This window comes from Lathyrus oleraceus, chromosome 2 (assembly GCF_024323335.1).
Source record: "Lathyrus oleraceus cultivar Zhongwan6 chromosome 2, CAAS_Psat_ZW6_1.0, whole genome shotgun sequence".
NCBI classification, from domain to species: Eukaryota; Viridiplantae; Streptophyta; class Magnoliopsida; order Fabales; family Fabaceae; genus Lathyrus; species Lathyrus oleraceus.
The window spans coordinates 84,012,271-84,039,941 of record NC_066580.1 but is presented as its reverse complement, the minus strand read 5'-3'; the positions used below and the strand labels follow the sequence as shown (position 1 = coordinate 84,039,941).

The 27,671-nt window shown below is 38.1% G+C and overlaps 1 protein-coding gene and 1 non-coding gene across 2 annotated transcripts in view; one reads left to right on the top strand and one right to left on the bottom strand.

Annotated features, from left to right (window-relative positions):
* The window catches only part of LOC127122013 (sugar transporter ERD6-like 6), a 40,496-nt gene extending 28,799 nt beyond the window's left edge, over window positions 1-11,697 (bottom strand). The window contains exons 1-2 of the mRNA XM_051052429.1: window positions 11,623-11,697; window positions 2,692-2,952 (exon numbers count right to left, since the gene is read on the bottom strand). Of these exons, the coding sequence (XP_050908386.1) occupies window positions 2,692-2,952; window positions 11,623-11,697 (336 nt within the window). The remainder of the gene's footprint in view (window positions 1-2,691; window positions 2,953-11,622) is intronic.
* Window positions 11,698-17,525: 5,828 nt separating this feature from the next.
* On the top strand, window positions 17,526-17,632 carry LOC127124896 (small nucleolar RNA R71). The gene has a single exon (XR_007804374.1). It is a non-coding gene; the product is annotated as a small nucleolar RNA R71 (small nucleolar RNA).
* Window positions 17,633-27,671: the final 10,039 nt, after the last annotated feature.

Genomic DNA, 27,671 nt, shown 5'->3' with positions numbered 1-27,671 from the left:
AGTCTTGTCTACTTTGCCTTTTTCAAAGCCTTTTTCACACAGAAAATTGCTTAGACGATCATACCACGCCATTGGTGCTTGTTTTAATCCATAGAGCGCTTTCTTCAGTTTGTATACATGTGAAGGATGCTTGAAGTCTTCAAAGCCCGGGGGTTGTTTGACATAGACTTCTTCGTTGATGTATCCGTTTAAGAAGGCGCTTTTGACGTCCATTTGGAAAAGCTGAAAATTCATTGAACATGCGTAAGCAAGTAATAAACGAATAGCTTCTATCCTTGCAACCGGAGCGAAAGTTTCTTCAAATTCGATTCCTTCTTCTTATTTATACCCTTGAGCGACCAATATTGCTTTGTTTCGAACAATTATTCCATTCTCATCAAGCTTGTTCTTAAACACCCATCTTGTTCCAATGATGTGCTTACCACTTGGTCTAGGAACAAGTTCCCAAACTTGATTTCTCTCGAATTGGTTTAATTCTTCTTGCATAGCAACAATCCATTGATCATCTTCTAGAGCTTCATCAATTTTGGAAGGTTCTATTTGAGAAACGAACGCCATGTTTAAGCATGCATCCTTGAGATTCAATCTTGTAGCAACACCTTGACTAATGTCACCAATTATTTTGTCAATGGGATGATCTCTATGAGTTCTCCATTCCTTAGGTAGATTATTTTCATTTGACTCTTGTTGAATCGGTGCTTCTTGATCCTTGTTTGAAGTATCTTCTCTAGGAATTTCTACAAAATCATCATCATCATCACAAACAACAATTTCCTCTTTTGAGGGGTTAGATTCGTCAAACTTAACATGTATGGATTCTTCTATATTTAAAATTCTTTTATTATAAATTCTATATGCCTTACTTGTAAGAGAATAACTGAGAAAAATACCTTCATCCGATTTTTCGTCGAACTTACCAAGGTTGTCTTTGTCATTGTTTAGGACAAAGCACTTGCATCCAAAGATGTGAAAGAAAGAGATGTTGGGTTTCCTTCCTTTGAAGAGTTCATATGGAGTCTTATTTAGGATAAGTCTTATGTTAACTCTATTGCTTACAAAACATGCCGTGCTAACCGCATCTGCCCAAAAATACTTAGGAAGATTTGAGTCGCTAAGCATTGTTCTTGCAAGTTCCACCAATGACCTATTCTTTCTTTCAACTACTCCATTTTGTTGTGGAGTCCTTGGAGCCGAGAAGTTGTGAAATATTCCTTGATCTTCGCAAAAATCTTCAAAGGAGGTACTCTGGAATTCTCCACCATGATCGCTTCTTATGAAGGCAATTATTAATGATTTCCCATTTTGAATCTGTTTTGCATACTTCTTGAATGCTTTGAATGCGTCACTTTTTTGCACTAAAAAGAAGGTCCAAGTGTATCTAGAATAATCATCAACAATAACTAAAGCATATAAGTTACTTCCGAAGCTTCTTGTTCTTGATGGACCAAATAAGTCCATGTGCAACAGTTGTAGTGGCCTAGAAGTGGACACCACATTTTTGGATGTGAAAGTTGACTTGGTCTGCTTCCCTTTTTGACATGCATCGCAAAGCCTATCTTTGAAGAATTTTATCTTTGGCAATCCAATGACAAGGTCATGTTTTACTAACTTATTCAAGTGCTCCATGTGAATGTGAGCAAATCTCTTATGCCATAACCATGAGTCATTGTTATTTGCCACAAGGCACTTAACCTTCAAAGAAACATCGTCAAGGGAAATCATGAAAATATTATTAATTCGCTTACCTATAAGCATTACCTCTTGTGTGATTTCGTCTTCAATTAAGCATTCATCTTTTGTGAACTTTATTTTGAATCCTTTGTCACAAAGTTGGCTTATGCTTAAGAGATTGTGCTTTAGTCCTTCGACATATAGCACATCTTCGATGGATATGATATTTGGTGCACCTACTTTGCCTATGCCAAGAATTCTTCCTTTGTTGTTATCTCCAAAACTAACATAACCCTTGGCCTTAAGCTTTAGATCTGAAAATTTGTGCACATCACCGGTCATATGCTTGGAGCACCCATTATCCAAATACCAAAGATTTGTTATGGCCTTCAAGCATACCTACAAAACAAAGCTAAGTTTTGTTAGGTACCCAAATTGCTTTGGGTCCTTTATAATTAGTTCCTTTTTCAACCCATACATAATGCCCTTTTGCTATACTAAAATTTCTAATGAAGCAAGCATTAGGTGTATGGCCAATAATACCATAATAAAAACAGGTTGGTTCAAAATTGCTTTTGTATCTAGGAACGAAAGACTTTTTCTTGATAAACTTTTTCTTTTTAGGATGTTGATGCACAACTTTTGGTGTTTTGACTCTTTCTTTTGGAGGTTGATCTTTAGGCCTTACAAAGATAGTTTTACTTGTACTTGGTTTAGAAAATTTGGAGTAACCAAGTCCACTTTTGTCATTTGAGTACCTTTGTTGGGTTCTTAGCTTTCAAGGACTCTTTTAAGTTGGACAATTTGGAACGAGAGGGACTCATACTCTAGACATACAAAATTCTTCTTTTCACTAATCATCTCATGTTTCTTATTTTCAAAAGCTTCAATCTTTTCTTCCAAGGAAGAAATTTGTTTCTTTTGAGATGATATAGTTTTATAAAGAATTTTGCACTCATTTAACAATTTATTAATTGCATCTTGTGCATCATCATCAAAAAGAGAAAAATTATTACTAACCTCTTCTTCATCATCAGAATGATGTGAAGCCATTAGCGCAAAGTTTGCAAATTCCTCGCTATCTGATCCAGATGAAGAGCTAATTTCATTGTCCTCCCATGCAAGATATGCCTTTTTATTCTTGAAGTCCTTCTTGCTCTTGAATCCTCCTTTCTTTGAAAGTTTAGGATATTCCGGCTTTATGTGGCCTTGTTTTCCACATTTGTAGCATGTTACATCTTGCGTAGATGTGGTGGCCTCTTTCTTCCTGAAATGTCTATTCTTTTTAGCGTTAAAGGATTTATCATTTTTGTTAAAGAACTTACCGAGCCTTTTAACAAGGAGCATGAAATTCTCATCTTCCTCCAATGCGTCATCATCTTTATCTTCTTTTGAGTCTACCTTCAAGGCAATCCCTTTAGATTTCTTTTCTTGGCTTTCATGTTTCTCAAGCCTACCAAGTTCTAACTCATGTTCTTGAAGTTTGCCAAAGAGAGATGCGGGCGTCATTGTTGAGATACTTTTCTTTTCGGAGATAGCCGTCACTTTTGGTTGCCATTCTCGAGTCAATGATCTTAGTACTTTTAGATTGAGATCATCATTTGTAAATGTTTTTCCGAGAGCAATCAAGTGGTTTGTCAAGTGAACAAATCTCTTTTGTAGTGCCACGATGGATTCTCTGGGCATCATTCTAAATATCTCATATTCTTGACTTAATGTATTCAACCTTGATCTCTTTACTTCAGAGGTGCCTTCATGTGTCTCCACTAAGGTGTCCCATATTTCTTTTGCCGACTTGCATTGAGATATGCGGAAGAACTCATCTATGCTTAAAGCACTTTGAAGAATGTTTATTGCTTTCTTTTCATTTTTGATTTTTTTCTTATCATCTTCATCGTACGAACTCTTTATCTTTGGAGTACCAACGCCATTGATCACACTCGTAGGATTATGTGGGCCATTTTCAACGGCTTCCCATATGCCTTCTCCTTGGGCTTCTAGATGTGCCTTCATACGGATCTTCCAGAAATCAAAATATTCTCCAGAGAATAGTGGTGGTTTGTTACTACTTCCACCGTCTTTAAAAACCGGATTCGTGCTTGCGGAAGCCATGCAGATCTTTTAGGAACAAGTTACCTATAACCTGCTCTGATGCCAATTGTAAGTTTAAAGAGTGCCTTAGAGGGGGGGGGGGGGGTGAATGAGGAACTTAGAGTATTTTCCAAATTTTTGACGGTTTATGACTTTTACTTTCTGAGTTGCTTAAGGATGTAAAAGCAGTAAAGTGCGGAAAGTAAATGACACAGAGATTTATAGTGGTTCCCCTCACAGATTGAGAGTACTCCACTCCCCTTTCAACACGAAAGAGAATTTCACTAAAATGTTAGATTCCTAGAAAAGACACCTTAAGGTCTTTCTATCTATTCTAACACACCAAGAACAATCCTCTTGGATTTACACTATTTAAAGTCCAAACGAGACTCAATTTCTCACAAATGGACCTCTTGTATCCACACACCGGATGACAAGGATAAACCTTACAAACTTATCCTTAACAATCCTAAGAATAAGTTGTAATCAAAGAATATAATTCTGAATAATTTGTATAAGGTTTCACTTTTGTAATCAAAAAATATAATTCTGAATAATCTGAATAATTGATCTTCTCCTGTGTAACACTCAAATCTCACAATAATTACACAAGTGTTCTTGGTATGAAATGAAACTATAATGCAGAAAATGACAGTTTGTGCAAGGTTTCACTTTTAAGAAAGTTTGGATGAACACTTAGAAAGTTTGAGAGAATGTGTGTAAAATGATTTAAAATTTTGCAAGGAGGTGATTTTGAAATCTGAAAAATTATGTTTATATAATGTCTAAAACACCTCCTCAGATTGAATGCAATAATCCAAAAGATTCCATGTTTCATGATGAAGAGATCATAGGAGTTTTCATGAAAAGATGCAAGTATTTTTCATTCTGGATCAGTGGTAATCGGTTACCTAAAATAGGGTAACCGATTACATGCATTCAACGTTACAAAATAATTTGAATTTTGCTTGAGGTAACCGGTTACTACAAATAGGATAACCGGTTACATGGTTCCAACGTTTAAGAAATATTTGAAAATTGCACAGAGTAATCGGTTACTCATATATTGATAACCGGTTACTCTAACACAGTTTTGAAATATACCTTTAAAAAATGAAGTGTGGTGGTTTGATGATGCATAAAACTATTTTTAATGATTATCATATGAATGCAACATGTTGTGAACACTTGTATAACTATCTAGAGTTCAAGTGTTACCTTAATCCATGTGACAGCCGGATCTTCATGAGATTTACGAGACTTGATCATTTGATGGAAACTTCATATGTGAGCTTTAAACCTTGATCAATCTTTTTGTTAATCCGACTTGAGCTATGAAGCAAGGTTTGTCGTCATCAAAATATCTGAGCAGTCATGTCTCCACATCAATTTGCCAATTCGATCAAGATAACCCAAAGGGCTTGAAGATTGTTTCCCAAGGAAACCCTAATTCCACTATGCTTTGACTGTGCCTTGTTCATGAAGCAATCTCAACCTATGATCAAATTTAATCAAGGGAAGGTCTTTCATTTAACCTTTTATGCATATGTGAGCCTATTTGAGGCCCCTCAATCATTTATTCATCAAGATTGGAAGTTTGGCCTTGAGAAGTTGACCAGTCAAGTCATCTGACTAAGCTGAGGATCACTGAGATATAACTTTTGATGTGTTTGTCAAATGAATATGACCCCCAGGAGAAAGAATGTTCCTAAGAACCATATGAACAACTTTCGTGTTCATCAAAAATCCATTTTAAACTTGGAAGGTCATCATTAATTTCAAAACATTATAGGTCATTTTGACTGAAACCCTAATTTTTTGTGATTTTGAGGTGAGACCAAATTCATTGGAGAGCTTGAGATGTCTACTTCAAATGTCATGTTGGACAAAATTTCAGAATCCTAAAACAAATACATGTGATAATACGAAACATTATAGGTCATCTTGGACCTAATTCATTGAATTTGAAAAAGCACCCAACTTCAAATGCCCATAACTTTGTCATAGAAAATCTAAATGACGCAAACTTTGATGTTGGAGGTTTTTCCATTTGAATCTTGTATCATTTGGACAGAGGGGATTGATTAAGCTTGCTTTTGGGTGAAATTTTTCAAAGTGATTTAAATATGTTTTGTACTTGAATTTTCACAGCCAGTTTTCATCAATTTTAACATTCCAAATGATTTTTTTTCCCAACATGACTTTCGTTCCTTATTTCTAGATCTTTCCAACCATTACTCACAATACTCATTTGGATCTACCATTTGTGAGTTTCGAATTTCTTTTCATGTATGTGCAATTTTGGTATTGTATGCTAAAACTTGAAATGAAAGCTATTTCCCTCCAAAGTGCACGACCAAATGCTCTTCATGTGAGCTCAGCAAACTTCTGCAATCATCATTGGGCCTTCCACACGCATACACATGCCCATGCATCCAATTTTCAAATTGCCATGCACATGAGAGAGGCATGATCATCTGATACCTTCAGCTATAAATAGAGCCTTCATGAGCTTCATTTGCTAACCTTTTGGAGATCCCAAGTGCTGCAGAGCTGAAACCATAGCCATTACCAAAGGAATTAATCACTTTTTCTTCCATTTTCGAGCTTGAAATTCAGCATCATTAGCAGAGTTTTAAAGCTAAATTCCTTAGCCTATCACTTCCATTACATTCACAGATCAAGAAGAACCGAGGATCTTGAAGAATTCGTGGCCAGAAGTGCATCAATTCAAAGGTTTATTCCCAAACATTTTGGATCTAGAACTCTTAATTCAATGTAGTTTGCTTGTGTTTCTATGGTTTTCTGAAGTCCTCATACTTGAGGCAAGCCATTGGTGCTTTCAATTCTTCATTTCATGAGCTTTCAGTATGAACACCATGATTTTCTCCTTCACATTTCTCTCAATATAGGAAGAGTGAGGGAGATCCAATGGTATAGTGTTGATCTCCATCACACGAGCTTCATCTCCATGTCCTTGTTTTCCATTTTCATTAAAATTTATTTCTCTGCAACTGGTGGCCGGAAGTTATTGTCTGGCCGGAGAAGATGGTGGTTTCCACCACCACCATCACGTGTGCACGTTTGTGGCCCTTGGATTTGGCTTCCACGATCTAATTTCACATGTTCTTTGTAATTACTTCATTTAATACCTTGTGTAGCGTGTTTGACTCAAGTCCAGCGTATGTCCTCAGATCTGGACCATCCCTTTATGCCACATCAATTAGTGAGTTGCATCCTGTGGCGCTGCTTTTTTCCATTTATTTTATTTTCTTTTTATTTTCAGTTAATTCATTTTATTTTCAAAAATTCATAAAAAATCATTTGAAGTCAGAAAAATATGAGACCAATTCCAAAACTTTTCTTGAAAAATCTAGTTTCATATTATGATTGTTAATTATTTTTGTGACTTCATTTGATAATTTTCATGGATTATTTGGTTTTTAATGGTTTTAATTCATTTTAAAATACTTTCTGACTTTTAAAAAATCCAAAAATATTTTCATGGCATCTATGGATCATGATAAGTCAATGAAAAATAGTCTGAACCATTTCTTATTTGATTTGAGATTATTTAAGATTTTAATTCATATTATACTATTTTTAATTTTTTTTAATTGTTTTTAATTACTTTCTGATTTCAAAAATTTGTGAGAAAATTAGTCAAAGCTTGTTTGACTATGTTGAACCTATGAGAATTTAATTGGACTTTTTGAAGTTGATTTGAATGGAATTTGAGGTTCCTTTTGTTTTGTTTATTTTTTATTTGCATTTTATTTTAATTCAAAAATATCAAAAAAATATTGTTGACTTCTTGACTTGTTATCTTCATTTCTCTCCTGTTTGGTGTTGATTGATGTGGATTTGATTCACATTTGATCAATTGGATTTGATTGTTGTCTTCTTTTTCCCTCCCTTTCATCTTCATCCCTTTGTTTCCATCAATGGCCAATGAGTTAAGGTCTTGAAGTTGGTCTTGACAAATGAGAAGTTTAACCTTCTTTGATCCAAACCAAACTCAACTTGATCCATGATCAAGTGAGTTGTTTTGTGTCTAAGATAGGTTGCTTCTTGGTCAAGCAAATAACCAAAAGTCAATACAAGGCCCTTCCCCTTTTGTTTTGGTATGGAAAGTTTATGGAGCTTGGCTTACTAGTCATGATCTCTAACTTGTGTGCTTTGCCTATATTCTTATTGATCGACCTCAGATAGGTGTGACTACTACATTAGTCCACTTACGATTGCTTAACATAGAGCTACATTGTCTCATGACAAGCTAACATAACCTTACTAACTACTAACTTTAATTTGAGCTTTTAATTTCTTGCCATTTACTTTTAATGCCATTTATTTCTTGCTCATTATTCATATTTATTTTCATCTTTGCTCACTTGAGCACATATTTTATGTTTATGTCATTTTTCTTTTGCTCATTTGAGCCCATTATTGTATATAAATATATTGCTATTTTGTGTTGCTTTGTGTTTGTTTTGTGTGAACCCAAATGCAAAAGGAGAAAGGACTTAGAATTAGGACTTACCCATGCTTAAAAGGAGTTCAAGACCAACTAGGCCTCATGCCTTTAGAATGAAAAATTTGTTGAAGAGCAACTAGGCCTCATGCCTTTAGAATGCGAAACTCAAAGTTAACCTCAAAAGGACTTCTCTTCCAAACTTATTCTTTGTCCATTCCCTTTATTGTTTTGTGAACTTTTTGATGTTTTCTCTTGTGTGATAGGGATCCCATCTTAAGATTGTGAAAAGAGGACCATTGTCATGAGTAGCCAAGTTAAGAGCCAAGCCAAATGGAGATCCTAGGAGCTGGAATTCAATTATTGATTGCTTGTTTGTGTGCTAAGTCCAAAGGAAAGGAGCATCTTGGGTCATCTCTATGACTCCAAGAAAAGGAACTCCAAGGGTTTATCTTTCCCCTCTTATCTTTGTATGCTTTAGGAATAACCCTTCTCTTCTTCTCCTCACTTTAACCAAGCCAAAAATCATTTTCAAAACTTTGACTTTGTTTCAAATTAGAAACCTAGGCGTTAAGCCTTTGACTTTTTCAAAACCATTTTCATAAATACTCATTGTGAATAAATTTTGATCCAACTTTGACTTCATTTTGTAAATAAGTCTAATTTGTAAACGTAACTCACTTCAAGTTGTTTTTGTGGTTCCAATGGCCACTTGTCAAAACCTTTTTCAAAACATTAGTCATAGCTTTTAGTTATCATAGTGGTTGATGTAAATCTCACCTCATCCTTAGTGTTGGATTATAAGTCTTCCATGCTTATTATAGGGTTAACCCCTCACTAGTATGTTGAAGCCTTCCTCACATGGTGAATTGTTGGTTTAGGTTGAGTTTTCTCCCTTTGATAACAAAACACCTTAAGGATTTTGATTAAAATCAATTCACCAATCTTTGAGATTTTTACCCCGAACTACGAGGTTTTGATCCTCCTTTGTGATGGTACGTAGGCAATGGGTTCATCCATTCAAACAACAAAATTTGTAAATACAATCTATTCTCTTCTCATCCCTCCAATCTTTTGTTCAAATATTTTCACAAATACCAACCTACAACACATATTTGCAAAAAGGGTTGCCTTAGAGTACTAAGGATGTTTTGGGTGCGTAAAACCTTCCCTTTTCATAACCAACCCCCTTACCCGGATCTCTGACATTTTTATTAGTTTTTGATTTGAAAAACTTCTTACTTGGCTTTTGTTTTCTTTTTAGCCTTTCCTTTGGACAAATAAAAGTGCGGTGGCGACTCGAATTGTATGTTTACTTTTGGTTTAGTAAATAAACCTAAAGATAACGAAAACCCTGCTACATTGACCAGCTTGTGCTCGAGAAGTCTTAGATGAAGGCTTCTTTTGACACCGAGATCCATCGCATTCGAAGGAAGTACGCGCCTTCAGCCAGACCTTCTGACACCGTTGTTAGGGATCCTTAGGATGACTAGTCTCCTTTTCTCTTATATCTTTTTATTTTGGTTTCTAGAATTGTACTTAGTGTAATCCTTCCAATTTATATAAATAAAAAGAGATTTTTTGTCATATCAAATTGTTGCAATTGCCATTCAAATTTTATATATTTGCAAATGATATAGTAAGTTCCTTGGAAAATAAAAATAATCAAGCATTGCATTTCATGCATCATTTGCATAAGCAGGTTTTAGCCAAGCTGACTCACCGGTACAACACCAGAGCCAATCATCAGAGAATCATGGAACACCTTGAACAAGAGAATCGAGATTTGAAGGAGGAGATTGCCCGACTGATTGTCTCTGGTTGTTGCATGATGAAAGTAATTAACTAACTAGTTAGTAATTTTCCTGTTTGTCAGTATCCAATATGTCTAAGTTAGTTACTAGAAACAACAAGAGTGATTGCAAAGAATCAAGAAGAGGGGAGCAAAGAAAATAAAGAAGAAAATCAAAGAAAGGAAAATAGAGTGTAAGAAAAATAACAAAAAGAAAAAAGGGTGGGTTGTCTCCCACTAAGCACTTTGTTTAATGTTGCAAGTTTGACAGTAGTGTAGCGTTGTACTAGGTTTGGGGATGAGCGGGCAACTCTATGAGTCTGAGACTGTTCAAATAGTCTCTGTTTTCTATATTATGATAATGCTTTAGTTGCTGCCCGTTCACTACAAAAGGGTCACTATTTCTACGTTTTATTTCTATCGCATCACTATTGAGAACCTTGGTGATTTCGAAAGGACCAGACCACCGAGATTTGAGTTTTCCTGGAAAGAGTTTAAGTCTTGAATTGAATAGTAGCACTACATCGTCGACTTTAAAATCCTTCCTAGAAATGCGTTTGTCATGCCATCTTTTAGTTCGTTCTTTGTAGATCCTAGCATTCTCGTAAGTGTCCAATCTCAACTCTTCTAATTCGTGGATGTCCAGAATCCGTTTTTCGCCTAAGGAAGTGTAGTTTATGTTCAGGGTTTTAATTTCCCAATACGCTTTGTGTTCTAATTCCACAGGGAGGTGGCATGATTTACCATAAACTAGTTTGAAGGGTGTGGTTCCTATCGGGGTTTTGTAAGCCGTCCTGTAGGCCCACAAAGCTTCGTTTAGTTTGGATGACCAGTCTTTTCTGGATATTCCTACGGTCTTCTCAAGAATTTGTCTTATTTCTAGATTCGAGACTTCGACTTGCCCGCTAGTTTGTGGATGATACGGTGTTGCTACGCGGTGTCGGACTCCATACTTCAGAAGGAGTTTTCCAAATATATTCGATATGAAGTGGGAGCCACCGTCACTGACTACTAATTTTGGGACACCGAATCTGGGAAAGATAATGTTTTTGAATAACTTGATCACTACTCGTGTGTCATTTGTTGGAGAGGCTACAACCTCAATCCATTTTGAAACATAGTCGACAGCAACGAGTATGTATTTATTACCAAAAGAAGCTGGGAATGGTCCCATGAAGTCAATCTCCCATACGTCAAGGACTTCGACTTCTAAGATTCCCGTTTGTGGCATTTCATCGCGTCTTGAGATGTTGCCAGTGCGTTGGCACCAGTCGCATTTTATAACCGCGTTATGGACGTCTTTCCATAGAGTAGGCCAAAAGAGGCCAGATTGCAGGATCTTAGTGCAGGTCTTTGAGGTACTTGCATGCCCTCCATAGGGGGCAGAATAACAATTAGAGATTATATCATTGATTTCATCCTCAAGAACACATCGACGGAAAATACCGTCGGTCCCTCTTTTGAAAAGAAGAGGTTCATCCCAATAATACTGTTTTAGGTCATGAAAGAACTTCTTCTTTTGTTGATAAGATAGGTCCGGTGGAAGTACTCCGATGGCTAGGTAGTTAACAAAGTCAGCGTGCCATGGCAGAGTTACATTCGCATGTACTTCTTCCACGGATTCATCTATTTCTATATCGTTTAATGTTAGTTCGGACATATCGTTTTCCATTTGGGCTATGAGTCGTTCGTACGGGAAATCATCATTAATTGGGATATGTTCAGGCTTATTCCCTTTCGAGACGAGATAAGTGGTCTACTACTACGTTTTCAGTCCCTTTCTTATCTTTTATTTCTAATTCGACTTCTTGTAAGAGCAGGATCCATCTTAACAGTCTTGGTTTGGCATCCTTCTTACTTAACAGACATCTAATAGCGGCGTGGTCGGTATAGATGATAACTTTTGCCCCTACTAGGTAGGAACAGAATTTCTCCAAAGCGAACACGACAGCTAGAAGTTCTTTTTCAGTGGTGGCATAGTTCATTTGGGCAGGACCAAGCGTTCTACTCACATAGTAAATAGCATGAAGCCTTTTATCCTTCCTTTGTCCCAGTACTGCGCCTACTGCGTAATCACTCGCATTGCACATGATTTCAAATGGTAATCTCCAATTAGGTGGTTGCATTATGGGTGCGGTGATTAAAGATGTTTTCAGTTGGTTGAACGTTGTTAAGCATTTTTCATCAAATATGAAATCAGCGTCTTTCATTAATAATCCTGTAAGTGGCTTGGTTATTTTTGAGAAATCTTTAATAAAACGTCGGTAGAAACCGGCGTGTCCTAGAAAGCTTCTTATTTCTCGTACGGTTTTCGGAGGTTGAAGGTTCTCTATAATTTCGATTTTAGCTTTGTCTACTTCAATTCTTCTGTCAGATACTACGTGACCTAATACAATTCCTTGTTGAACCATGAAATGGCATTTCTCCTAGTTTAGAACAAGGTTTACTTTCACGCATCTTTCGAGTACCAATTCAAGGTTAGATAGACATCCTTCAACACACTGCCCGCGAACAGAAAAATCATGCATAAAGACTTCCATGATGTCGTCTATAAAATCGACAAAGATTGCCATCATGCATCTTTGAAATGTTGCGGGAGCGTTACATAAGACAAATGACATTCGTCGGTAGGCGAATGTACCACAAGGGCATGTGAAGGTAGTCTTTTCTTGGTCGTCAGGATGGATTGGGATTTGAAAGAATCCTGAATAACCGTCTAGATAGCAGAAGTGAGAATGCTTAGCCAATCGTTCAAGCATTTGGTCAATGAAGGATAAAGGGAAATGATCTTTACGAGTGGCTTTATTTAGTTTTCTATAGTCAATGCACATTCTACTTCCGGTCAAAACTCTTTGTGCTATGGATTCGCCCTTCTTGTTCTTAACGACTGTAACACCCCCTTTCTTGGGTACTACATGAACGGGGCTAACCCATTGACTATCGGAGATCGGGTATATGATTCCGGCATCTAGAAGTTTCTTTACTTCATCCTTGACTATGGTACTTAGGATTGGGTTGATCCTTCTCTGGTGTTCTCTAGAGGTTTTACAGTCTTACTCCAGCATAATACGATGCATACAGATTGAAGGACTTATTCCTTTTAGATCGGCGATGTTATATCCTAACGCTGTTGGATATATCTTAGGACATCTAATAATTTCTCAGTTTCCATCTGTCCTAAGTCAGCGTTGACTATTACTGATCTTTTTAGTTCAGTGTCTAGGAATTCGTATCTTAGGTTCTTTAGTAGTGTTTTTAGTTCTAAGTCAGGTTTCTTTGGGCATGGCATGTGGTTGGGTGTAAGTGCTAAGCATTCTCTTAGACTTTCGTTTTGGTATGGTTCATGCCAATTATTGTCTTCAAAGATAAGAGGGATTTGGATTTTCATTATTTCAGAGTATGTGGTTTCTTCCATCTCCATCTCTCTCACGCATTCGTCTATGACATCAAGCAGATAACAGGTGTCGTCTATAGCTGGCGCTTGTAAGAATTGGGTCAAGATGAATTCAACCTTTTCCTCTCCAACTTTGAATGTCAGCTTACCTCTCTTTACGTCTATTATTGCTCCAGCGGTAGCCAAGAATGGCCTTCCTAGTATGATAGGTGTACTGGCATCTTCTTTGATGTCCATGATTATGAAAACGGTAGGAATGTAAAATTGTCCTACACAAACCGGGACATTCTCTAGTATACCGACAAGATATTTGATTGAGCGGTCATCTAATTGAACAAACATCTTTGTCGGTCTTAATTCTCCCATACTGAGCCTTCTACAAATGGTTAGGGGCATTACACTAATGCTGGCTCCTAGATCGCATAGAGCTTTGTCTATGACGAATTTTCTAATGACACAGGGTATGGAGAAACTACCTGGGTCTTTTAGTTTGGGAGGCATGTTATTTTGGATTATGGCGCTACACTCGGCAGTAAGTGTAATTGTTTCGTCATCCTCAATATTTTTCTTATTGGATAGGATTTCCTTAAGAAATTTGGCATAGGAGGGCATTTGTGTGATGGCCTCTGTAAAGGGTATCATAATGTTTAATTGCTTCAGAAGTTCAATAAATTCCCTAAATTGATTCGCAGTTTTAGAACTTTTGAATCTTTGAGGATACGGAATGGGTGGTTTATAAGGAGGTGGAGGCACATAAGGTTTCTCTTTCTGTTCGGCCTCTTGGGTATTATCTTTTCTTTCCTTTGGTTCATTCACCTGCTCAGTAGAGGTTTTATCTGGTTTTTGGTACATGGTAGTGTAACAACCCGTATAATATATATCTAGAATAATATCATACAAGTGTTAAATTTTGGTACTGTCACAACATAAGTGCCTAATGGCATCAATATATATACATGTCCAAACTAAAACATCAATGGAACATGTTATACAATAATGCCTAAACAATAAAAATCTAAGAACTATGTACAATATCTTCATTGCACACAACTCCACAGCGGAAGATCATAATGAACAGCAACCCTTGAAACATCCATAACAATTTCTCTTAACTTCAACCTGTAAAGAATTACCTGAAAATAACAACAATAATGGGATGAGATAATAATCTCAGTGAGTTCTCCTATCCTATGGGTCCACTCGGCTCTACAGGGTATTCTAATCGATATTCAACTCATATCCAACTCAAGTCAACAAGGGAACGAAGACTTGAGCGATGGGGAAACTATCTCGCAATTGTATGGCAACATGCATCTGAGTTCTCATAACTCAACCACGATCATTATTCAGATTCACGCAACATCGATCCCCAACCGGACCTACGTCTAGGCCAAGGCTTGGTTCACGCATGTCCATATGATTCGACTTTCGCGGTGGATATCCGGTTCCCCTATGGGACTTAAACCCACTTTTAAGAACCATCACCCGTACGGGACTCTAACCCACCTAGGGTATCTTTCACCGTATGGGACTCTAACCCACATAGGTGTCCACCTTTCCCCCATGTCCGCCATGGTTGGGGCTCAAACCCAATTGAGGCTCGAATCATTGGTCCCACATCCCAATGCTTACTCATCTAAGCATACCAATAGAGATGTGTACCACCACAGAAAAACACACATTCTGAATACATGATCGGTTCCACAAAACATTGGTTCCACGAACCATAACAAATTCATCAATCATAGGTGACTTCATTCACCATAATACACAAATAATAATATGGCATGTTCCATATAATGCGTCTCATTCTCAATCATGGTAACAATTCGTCCACGACCTCACATAAGCGTCGTACGAATGAATACCGTATTCTCATACATATATCACATATGTTCCATAACCTAGATCATATTTCTAAGTTATTAATCATGTCATTCTCCTAGGTTTCCTCACTCATCTTTGTAGAGTTTTAATCATGTTACTTCACCTTTCACATAACAACAATATTTAATTTTCATCATGATAAAATTCATGGCATTTATAAATCACATAATATTTTATAACATGGAACAATAATAATAGCCCTTTACGTTATCTTTCTAACGCATCCGGCCGTGTCCAAAACGGAGGTATAATACTCAATTAATTCATTAATCTAGCTTAATCAAGATTTAGATTAATATTTATTCATTGCATAAACATTCAACAACAACCTCTCTAGCCTAGTGGTAAGGCATGTACAGTTCAAAAGAGGTCCTGGGTTCGAACCCCACTGGTGACAAATTATGTACATACAGAAAATTAAATTCTGTTTCAGTGTTAACCGGTTAACCTATACCGTTAACCGGTTAACCACTCACGAATTTGCCCAGAAAGTGAATTTTGCTACGCGTTAACCGGTTACCTCATACCGTTAACCGGTTAACACTGTAAAAAAAGGAAAAATTCCAATTTCAAATTAATTCTCTCAGTAACTTCTTTCCTTAAATAACTCCTCTTTTATTTTCCTTTCCATATACCATTTTTACCTACTATTTCCACATAACATGATTTTTCAACAACAACAAACATAATATCAACACATAGCATGGATAGGGACAAATTCACACAAATCCTAACCCCACAAACATAGATTATTTTCCCCCAATGCTACAACTATCTAAGAACTCACCTAGAAGAAGAACAAGATGAAGTTGGTGATGATGAAGATGAGATGATGGTGGTGATGTACATGATTTCCCATCTTCTTCCTTCCTCTTTCTCTTCCTTCTTTCTCTCTTCCTCTTTCTTTTCCTTTCCTCTTCTCTACTCTACCCTTTCTTCTTTCCTTTCTTTCTGATAACCCCTTCATTCTCTCTTACCCACTTCTCTTCTTATCTTTTTCTTCTTCTTTCTACACCATACAACTATATAACATATAATATATATATAATATATAATATTAAGTAGTCACATAAAATATCCCAAGTGATATTTCATCTTCCAACACCAATTGACCAATTATTAATGTTACTAAAGATGCCCTCTCTTGTACTTATTAATATTGGTCTGTCTCTTTTATTAATAATTAATCCCTTCAGAGTTCAGCGGTTACTCTATTGGTCCCAATTGACAACATTTAGAGCACAAAGGAGCTCTAATTGTTACAACTAACAAAAGATATAGTACACAGGTACTCAATTGATCTCAACTGACAACTAATTGAGCATTTAAGGGAATATGGGATATTACAGGTAGGGTTTTGGAGTCTTGGATCTACGGGTTTGTCTACTTCTTTTCCACTCCTCAGTATAACGGCATTCACATGTCCCTTTGGATTAGGTTGCGACTGTCCAGGAAATGTTCCAGCTGGAGCGGCTGTAGATGCTTGATGTTGAGCCACTTGTGAAATCTGTGTTTCAAGCATTTTATTGTGGGTGGCTAAGGCGTCTACTTTGTTCACTAGTTGTTTAAGTTACTTGCTAGTATGTATGTTTTGGTTCAAGAAGTCCTTGTTTGTTTGAGCTTGGGTAGCTATGAAGCTTTCCATCATCAATTCGAGATTTGACTTCCTAGGCATGTTAGGAGCATTATTAGCTGGCTTTTGATATCCAGGTGGAACAGTTGGTGCTTGGCCAGGTGCATACAGGGCATTGTTATTCTTATACGAGAAATTAGGATGGTTTTTCCAACCTGGGTTGTAGGTATTTGAATAGGGATTTCCTTGTGTGTAGTTCACTTAATCGGTTGGGACTCCTGCTAATATTTGACATTCTTGTGCAGTGTGTCCAGGGTTTCCACATAACTCACAGTTTCGAGTTACAGCAGCCACGGTGGCTGCGGGTGGTATGGTCAAGTTATGTAATTTTTGGACAAGGGCATCTACCTTTCCATGAACATGGTCAAGGCTACTGATTTCGTACATTCCACCCTTCGTCTAGGACTTTTCCACTAGAGTTTGTTCACCTCCCCATTGGCAATGGTTTTGGGCCATGTTATCAATGAGTTGATAGGCTTCGGTGTATGGCTTATCCATAAGTGCACCGCCTGCGGCAGCGTCTATTGTAAGTCTTGTCTTATACAGAAGCCCATTATAAAATGTGTGAATGATCACCCAGTCTTCGAGACCGTGATGTGGACATATCCTCATCATGTCCTTGTATCTCTCCCACACTTCGTAGAGAGATTCTACATCTTTTCGTCGAAATCCATTGATTTGAGCTCTTAGTATAGCTGTTTTGCTCAACGGAAAGTATCGGGATAAGAAAATGTTCTTCAGTTCTTCCCATGTCGTAACGGAGTTGGATGGAAAAGATTGCAACCAAGCCCAAGCTCTGTCTCTTAGTGAGAAAGGAAAGAGGCGCGGTCTTATCGCATCTTGAGATACACCATTCGCTTTTACAGTATCTGCGTACTGCACAAACTTGGTCAGGTGTTCATTAGGATCGTCCGTAGGATTTCCAGCAAATTGATGTTGTTGGACGGCTGAAAAGAGTGAGGGTTTCAGCTCAAAATCGTTTCGATTAATAGCGGGGGTAGCAATGTTGTTGTGAGGTTCTTGTTGAGACGGGGTGGCGTAGAATTTAAGAGGACGATTTTGTGGTCCTTCTTTAGCCATGTTTGGTTTTTCTTCTGATTTAGGAGGAAAGGAGATATCGGGAATACCGTACTTTTGTTGATATTCATGTATCCGGCGTCTCACGTATAGGAAACACTCTAATTCAGGGATTGGTGGTGCTAAGTTATCGCCTTGTGAGCGAGTACTTGGCATACAATCAGGGAAAGAAGGGAGAGAAGATTAGTTTTTGTTTTTACCTTAGTCTATACCGTGCAACGAAAGAATCGCATTATTCGACTAAAACAGGTCCCCGACAACGGCGCCATAAACTTGACGCTTGTAGTGGCTATATATAAAATATTGTCTGTCGGGTACTTGACTGCGAGTGCACAGTCTAGTCGCTTTAGTTTTAAAAGATATCGATCCCACAGGGACCTATGGTCAAACTAGTGTTACTAACGTCACTATGTTTAGCTAAGGGAATTGATTAGTAGAAGTTCGGGGGTAATATAGTAAATCTAAGGGGAATTTTTGGTTTTAAGAAAGAATTAATGGAAGGAATCAGTATGCAGCGCATTAATTGTCAGGGATTCGATAAGTCACCGGTGAATAGTTTAAATGCCAAATATCTCTCAGTAGAAAATGTTTATTTAAAAGACTTTATCTCACACTCTCGTGGTTGTTGATTCGGCCTATAACTTTAAGTCAGAATGTACGCTCTCGTTGTCCCATTTGAAGTCAAAATTACTTTTTGAAAATAAATAAGTTCTAATTGCTTTTAAAGTGCTCTCGCTATTTTTAAACTCAATGCTTAATTTTTACTATCCAGCTCAAGCCTCACGCTCTCGCGATTGTTGGTTCTCACCTTAGTTAATTTCCCACTCTCGTGGAAAAATCGTATTATTTTCACGCTTTTGTGATAAAGTTAATTAAATTTAGATTAAAAACTTCACCCTAAAAGGTTATTTGAGAAAAAGGGTTTTCACCGGTTATTATTAAATCCCATCAAATTAAGTTGCTACATACCGATACCGGTAGTTTAGCCGGACATATTAAATAAAGCAAACACAAGGCATAAACAGACCAACATTGCGGCAAACATGCTTATAATAATAAATGGGCAATAACAATAATAATTCAATAAAAACCTGGAGATCGAAGTAACAAAGTATAGCGATTCTTGGAGTACTTAAGCAGTCCTTCACAGGTCGGTAGGCTTTGCTTCTTCAATACAAATTACTACTAAAATTAAATAAAGTGTAGTAGTCCCCCAGTGTAGGAAACTACTACTATGGCTAACAGAAAGGAAAAAGGGAAACTCTAAAAAGAATGGCGAATACAATAAGGCAACGGAAACAAGGTTGTTGGAAAAAAAATGCTAAAAGCTAGAAAGCTGAAAACTAAATTGCAGAGCGTGAGTCTAAAAGTAGGCGTCCCAAATTTTTCCCATTCTGGTCTTTTATATAGTGTCCTTTAGGTCTTGGATGTTGAGAAATTCAAGGGAGACTTGGTTTTGAATGAGGAATCCGTGGGAATAAGTTTGTTGGAGGAGACTTAAGCACGTTTGGGTGCCTGTGGCTGACTGTTTCAAAGCGCATATTGTGGCCGCATGACGCTCGTCATGGGCCTGTGACGGTCGTCACAGTCTGGGTCGTGACGGGTGTCATGAATCTGTGACGGTCGTCACATTAGCAAAATCTGCATAATCTGCTTTTCTGCTTTTTCTGTGCTTTTTCACCTTTTTCTTCTTCTTTTTCTTCCTTTTCTTCATTTTGCTCTTTAGTGCATGGAGATTTAAATACCTGCAAAAACAACACGAATACTTGCGTAATAATCAGGATATTAATCGAAAATGTGTGATCTTTGAGTGTAAATTAAGGCAATTATCTAATGTGTTTTTGCGTTATCAGTGAATTGAAAGTTTTTGATGTCCGGTCTATCTGAAGATCTTTGGTGCAAATGCATAAAGATATCTGTTTGATGAGTGACTATGAACACGATCACGATGGTTGTGATATTTGTAGTGTGAACCCGAGGGGGTGTGTTGTGGTGAAAAGGGACATCCAGCGTCTGATGGATGAAGGAATGATCCAGATTGTTCAATCCCGCCATGTAGATGATGACGTCAATGTCATAGTGCCCATTTTCAAACAAAAAGAGAGATTGGTGATTCAGTATGATAGCAGCAGTAATAAGAACGTCAACAAAAGATCAGTCTCACCTTTGGTAATACGGTTAGCGGGCCCAGTACCGTATGCATCTGATTAGGCTGTACCATACCAATACAATGCTACGATGATAGAGAATGGTCAAGAGGTCCCACTGCCTACGACCAGTTAAGTGGTGAGCATTGCAGATGTTACAAAGGTGACCCGCAGTGGTCGAGTTTTTGGACCGGTGTTCCAGGAGAATAAAGAAGAAATAATTGTTTGTAAGAAGGCGGAGGTGCCTAATGTAGATCCGGTTGGTTGTTCAAAGGATAAGTCTGGTGATTCCAGCAACTTGAAAGCCAACGATGATGATGAGGTACTCCGACTGATTAAGAGGAGCAAATTTAATATGGTAGAGCAGTTGCTCCAGACTCCCTCAAAGATTTCCGTGTTATCTCTGCTTTTGAATTCTGAAGCACACAGAGAAGCACTCCAGAGAGTTCTTGAACAAGCATTTGTGGAGCAGGATGTTACTGTGGATCAGTTTGATCACATTGTGGCTAACATCACTTCATGCAATAATTTGAGCTTTTGCGATGAAGAACTCCCTGAGGAGGGAAGAAATCATAATCTGGCTTTGCATATTTCGATGAATTGCAAAGAAGATGCTTTGTCAAATGTGCTTGTTGACACCGGTTCGTCACGCAATGTGCTTCCGAAGTCAACATTGCCAAAGTTATCTTACCAAGGAGCTCCCATGAGGTATAATGGGGTGATTGTCAAAGCCTTCGATGGCTCGCGCAAGACAGTGATTGGAGAAGTGGACCTTCTAGTTAAGATAGGTCCGAGTGATTTTCAGATTACTTTCCAGGTAATGGATATTCACCCGACCTACAGCTGTTTATTGGGAAGGCCATGGATTCATGAGGCAGGAGTTGTTACTTCCACTCTCCATCAGAAGCTCAAATTTGTCAAGATTGGCAAGCTGGTAATTGTTTGAGGAGAGAAAGCGTTATTGGTTAGCCATCTGTCATCTTTCTCCTATGTGGAAGCTGAGGATGAAGTTGGAACTCCGTTCCAAGCCTTATCTATTGCTGCTGAGAAGAGAGTTGGGGCACCTATGTCCTCACTGAAAGATGTTGAGAAGATTGTTGAAGAAGGTGTTATTGATTTGTGGGGGCGCGTGGTAGAGGTCTCTGACAACAGAGGAAGAACTAGCTTGGGGTTCCAGAAGGGCTCGTCAACCGTTAGATCTGAAGAGATGCAACTCAGCTTCCATAGCGGAGGGTTCATTCATGGGAATGAACAACACTTAGCTGATGTGCTAGAGGATAGTGAAGAGGAAGACTGCACCAACTTTGTGACGCATGGAAAGACATGCAACAATTAGACTGCTGTTGATATTCCTGTTATTTTGCATCGATCTAAGTAATTGCTTTTATATTTTAAAATCCTTCTCCTATGCCTAAGGGAGAAGTGAACATTGTTGGGCATTTTAAATTGATCATCAATAAAATTAATTCTATTCATCCACATCTTTGATGTTTATTTTTACTTTTTGCTTTATTCTGAAAATGGTAATCACAAAAAACATAAATAAACAATATAATTGTCCATTTGCATAATATTTGGTCACAAATTCACTTCTCTAAAATCAAAATATCAAATCATTATGCAGGTTGGTTCCTACCCCCTTTGAATAATATGCTCTTTCTCCTTCTCCAAATTTTGAATTCCCTGTGTTTGAGGCCGAGGAGGAAAGTGATGTAGAGGTGAGTGATGAATTGTCTTGTCTTCTTGAGCAAGATGAGAAGATTATTCAGCCATTTGAAGAGCAGATTGAGCTTGTCAACTTAGGTTCCGAGGATGATGTGAAGGAAGTCAAGATTGGGTATCGACTGTGTCCAGATGCTAAAAAGGGGTTGATTGATCTTCTTTGAGAATATTCAGATGTGTTTGCTTGGTCCTATCAAGACATGCCTGGGTTGGATTCTGATATTGTGGAGCATAGATTGTCGTTGAAGCCAGAATGCCCGCCGGTCAAGCAGAAGTTGAGAAGAACGCATCCTGATATGGTTGTGAAGATCAAAGAGGAAGTTTAGAAGTAGATTGATACCGATTTCCTTGTGACTGCTAAATATCCGCAATGGGTGGGCAATATTATGCTTGTGCCGAAGAAAGATGGAAAAGTCCGCATGTGTGTTGATTATAGAGATTTTAATAAATCCAGTCTGAAAGATGATTTCCCTCTGCCACACATTGATATGTTGGTAGACAATACTGCTAAATTCAAAGTCTTTTCGTTTATGGATGGATTTTCCGGATATAATTAGATTAAGATGGCACCTGAGGATATGGAGAAGACCACATTCATTACTACCTGGGAACATTCTGTTATAGAGTGATGCCTTTCGGTCTAAAGAATGATGGTGCAACTTACCAGAGAGCAATGACTACTCTTTTTCATGATATGATGCATAAAGAGATTGAAGTTTATGTCGATGACATGATTGCTAAATCAATTGATGAAGAGGAACATGTTGAGCATTTGTGGAAGCTATTCCAGTGTTTGAGGAAGTATAAACTCCGCTTGAATTCCAATAAGTGTACTTTTGGTGTTCGTTCTAGTAAGTTATTGGGCTTTATTGACAGCGAGAAGGGTATTGAAGTTGATCCTGCCAAGGTCAAAGGAATACAAGAGATGCCTGTGCCCAAAACTGAAAAGCAAGTCAGAGGTTTTCTCGGCCGCTTGAGTTATATTTCCAGATTTATTTCCCACATGACTGCCACATGTGCGCCTATATTCAAGCTTCCTCAGAAAGATAAGTCTTGTGATTATACCGAAGATAGCCAGAAAGCATTTGATAGTATCAAAGAATATTTGCTTGAGCCTCCGATTTTGTCTCCACCTGTTGAAGGAAGACCGTTGATCATGTATTTGACCGTTCTAGAAGATAGTATGGGTTGTGTTCTTGGTCAGCAAGATGAGATTGGAAAGAAAGAATTTGCAATTTACTACCTAAGTAAGAAATTCACCGACTGTGAGACTCGGTATTCAATTCTTGAGATGACTTATTGTGCATTGGCTTGGGCTGCCAAGCGTCTGCGTCAGTATATGTTGAATCATACCACTTGGTTGATATCCAAAATGGATCCAATCAAGTATATATTTGAGAAGCCTGCTTTAACTGGGAGAATTTCCCGTTGGCAGATGTTGTTATCAGAGTATGATATCGAATACCGATCTCAGAAAGCGATCAAAGGTAGTATCTTGGCTGACCATTTGGATCACCAACCAATTCAAGATTACCAGTCAGTGCAGTATGATTTTCCAGATGAAGAGATTTTGTACTTGAAAGAGAAAGATTGTGCTGAACCATTGCTAGAAGAAGGGCCAGAACTTGGTTCCCGTTGGGGCATGGTATTTGATGGAGCTGTTAATCAATATGGAAATGGCATTGGGGCAGTGATTATTACTCCTCAAGGCACGCATATACCATTTACAGCTAGATTGACTTTCAAGTGTACAAACAACATGGCAGAATATTAAGCTTGCATTATGGGGCTTGAAGAGGCCATGAATCTCATAATCAAATATTTGGTTGTCTTAGGTGATTCGGCTTTGGTTGTGAATCAAATCAAAGGGGAATGGGAGACAAATTAACTCGGTTTATAACCGTATAGATATTATGCGAGGAGGATTTCAACTTTCTTTACAAAGGTTGAATTTCATCATATCCCTCGAGATGAGAACCGGATGGCAGATGCTCTTGCAATGTTGGCGTCAATGATTATAGTGAAGTATTGGAATGAAGTTCCCAATTTATCTGTGATGCGTCTTTATAGGCCAGCTCATGTGTTTGCTATTGAAGAGGTCAAAGATGAGAAGTCGTGGTATTACGACATCAAATGGTTCCTCCAAAGTCAAATTTACCCGCCTGGGGCATATTTGAAAGATAAGAAGACTTTGAGAAGAATAGCCAACAATTTCTACTTGAATGGTGATGTACTGTACAAGAGAAACTTCGACATGGTTTTGCTCAGATGCGTGGATAGACACGAAGCAGACTTGTTGATGACCGAAGTGCATGAAGGTTCCTTTGGTACTCATTCCAATGGACATGCAATGATAAAGAAGACGTTGTGAGCAGGTTACTATTGGTTGACAATGGAATCTGACTATTGCAAGTTTGTGAAGAAATGCCACAAGTGTCAAATTTATGCTGATAAGATCCATGTTCCTTCGACAGTATTGAATGTTATCTCTTCCCCATGGCCCTTCTCCATGTGGGGAATTGATATGATTGGGATGATTGAGCCCAAAGCTTCGAGTGGACAACGTTTCATTTTAGTGGCATTTGATTACTTTACAAAATGGGTTGAAACGACATCGTACGCGAATGTAACCAAGCAAGTCGTTGTAAGGTTTATCAAGAATCAAATCATATGCCGTTATGGTGTGCCGAGTAAGATCATTACTGATAATGGATCGAACTTTAATAACAATATGGTGGAAGCTCTTTGCAAAGACTTCAAGATTGCACATCATAATTCTTCTCCCCATAGACCCGAGATGAATGAGGCTGTTGAAGCTGTGAATAAGAACATCAAGAAAATTATCCAGAAGATGGTTGTCACATATAAGGATTGGCATGAGATGTTCCCATTTGCTTTACATGGGTATCGTACATCCGTTCGCACTTCAACAGGGGCAATCCCTTTCTCTCTTGTATATGGTATGGAGCAGTGCTCCCCGTAGAGGTTGAGATTCCTTCATTGCGTGTGCTCATGGAAGCCAAGTTGACTGAAGCTGAATGGTGTCAGACCAGGTTTGATCAGCTGAATTTGATTGAAGAGAAGAGATTGACTGCCATGTGCCATGGTTAGTTATATCAACAAAGAATGAAGAAAGCTTTTGATAAGAAGGTCAAACCTCGAGTGTTCAGAGAAGGGGACCTCGTGCTCAAGAAGATTTTGTCGTTCAAACCAGATTCTAAGGGAAAATGGACTCCTAATTATGAAGGACCATATGTTGTTAAGAGAGCTTTTTCAGGCGGTGCCCTGATTCTTACAACTATGGATGGTGAAGAGTTCACTCGTCCTGTGAACGCAGATGCAGTCAAGAAATACTTCGCCTAAAAAAAAAAAGAATAGCTCGCTAAGTTGAAAACCCGAAAGGGCGGCTTAGGCAAAAATAAGCGTCTCGGTGGATTGAAAACCCGAAAGGGTGGTGTAGGCAAAAATTAGAGACATAAAACAGAAAGAATTTCCCGATAAGTTGAGTACCCCACCTTGGGGAAACTTATGCAAAAATTAGGGATTATGGCAAGTAACTGCATTTTGCTGATCTTCAAGGTGTTGAAGACTTGACTGAGCACAAGGGTTGACATTAGTTCATCTCCAGCAGCGGTCAAAAGCACAATGGATATCAAGAGTTGGTAGAGGGATTAAGGATCATTTGTATTCAATGTTACCCTTTTCCATGTAAATTGCCATTTTCAACTTTGTAAAATCTATGAAGTCTTGTCATTTACAAACTACCATTCCAATAAATAAAAGTTGAGCTTTTATCCAATTTGTTTCTACTCTTATTTACTTCAGCCAATAGTTTTAAATCTTATTATGATCATTTTGAAATTAAATTTTTAAATCAAAATCAAGTTTTCTTTAAAATATAAAAGCAAGAATTTTTCCAAAGCAAGTAACAGTAGTATCAACATCATTTCAGTAAAGAGCAAGTTTTTAAGCGTGAAGCATAGGAGGTTCCCCAAGCAGTAACTCTTCGGGTATCCCTAGACATTAGTGTTGATTCATTTCCCCAATGGAATGTTGTTATCCCCAGCTGGGTTAGCTAATTCAGATACCTTGTGGCGTGTCCTTTTTCCCAATCAGAGTTTCGGCCTTCCCCAGCGGAGTTCGTATTTCCTTAGCAGGTGGATATTCATCAGAGATGTTTGGTGTTTCCCCAATAGATCTCTTTGGTGTCCCCACCGATCGCTGTATCTTTGCTCCCAATCAGAGTTTCCTCCTGGTTTTTGAGCGGCCTTTGTTATTGATATTTCCTCTGTAGGGTTGTCTCCCATTTTTATGGTGTTGACCTAAAATTCCCCACAGAGTTGATGTTGTTATATCCTCAGCAGATCTCCTCTCTCCCTAGCCAGGGTTGAGCCCTTGAGATGTTGATCTCCGTTTTCTAGCAGTTCATCTCCAAATTTTGTGGATTGACCGAGGATTGTACCGGTGGTTCAATTTTTATTTGTGACACCTCTGTATCCTTTGCGATCGTTTTGTCAGCATAATCATCACATGTACATATACATATACATTCATATAATTTCATGATTTTGCATATCTTGCATCTCCATATTTGATTTGTTTGAGATTCTCATTCTCTGTTATGGCGGTACTTTATCCCCATACCAAATCTGGTGTTTGTCCTCCTTCAATTGTAGAGTGTCATCCCCTTAAGCAGAAAGACTTTAACCTTTCTCTGTTTCCCCACTGAGTTTGTTTCCTCGTGGATGGTTGTTATTTCAGTTTCCTCTCCAGTAAATTTTCTGGATGGAATTACTCCCCTTGAGTTATGTCCTCATTGGGTTGAGTCTTGATTGATTGTTTCTTTCTAGCTCTTACCTAGATAGATATTCTGGTTCCCTAAGAGTCTATTACCCAGTAATTGGTAATATTCTTCTTAGTTTGCATTTGTTACTTCTTGCCCAATACCCGACAAAAGTACCCTTTGCTCTCCTCAGTAGAGTCCCCTGAAATTATATCCTTGATATGTTCATCTTAACCGGTGACGGATATCTTTCCTTCCCCCGCGTGAGTCCATCCTTGATATGTTCACTTTAACCAGTGACGGATGTTCTCATTCTTTGGTATTCTACCCAGTAAATAGGTAGTTGTAATCCCTATTTTGTTCCTCAGAGAGTTAATCCTTGATATGTTCATCTTTGCCGATGACGAATTTCCTTCTCATGTTGGTCTTCTACCCAGTAACCGGTAGTTGTAAATCCTACATTTTTCCCCTGTGCAGAGTCAATCCTTGATATGTTCACTTTAACCAGTGACGAATTTTCTCTTCTTTGGTATTCTATCCAGTAACAGATAGATGTAATTCCCATTTTCTCCCCTTTTCAGAGTCTATCCTTGATATGTTCACTTTAACCAGTGACGGATTTTCTCTTTGATTTGGTCTTCTACCAGTAACGGTAGTTGTAAATCCTACTTTGTCCCCTTGTGGAGTTAATCCTTGATATGCTCATCCTAACCGGTGACGGATTTTTCTCTCCGACGGTTGTCTATCCAGTTTTCGATAGATGTAATTCCTCCCTTTTTGTTTAGTTGGTATATCCTTGATATGTTCATCCTAGCCGATGATGGGTATCCTCCTCAACATCCCCAGGAAAGTCTATCCTTGATATGTTCACTTTAACCGGTGACGAGTTTTCTTCCTTGTCGAGTTTATCCTTGATATGTTCATCCTAACCGATGACAGATACTCTCACCCTTGGTCTTCTGCCCAGTAACTGGTAGTTGTAAATTCTATTCTTTTCTGTAGT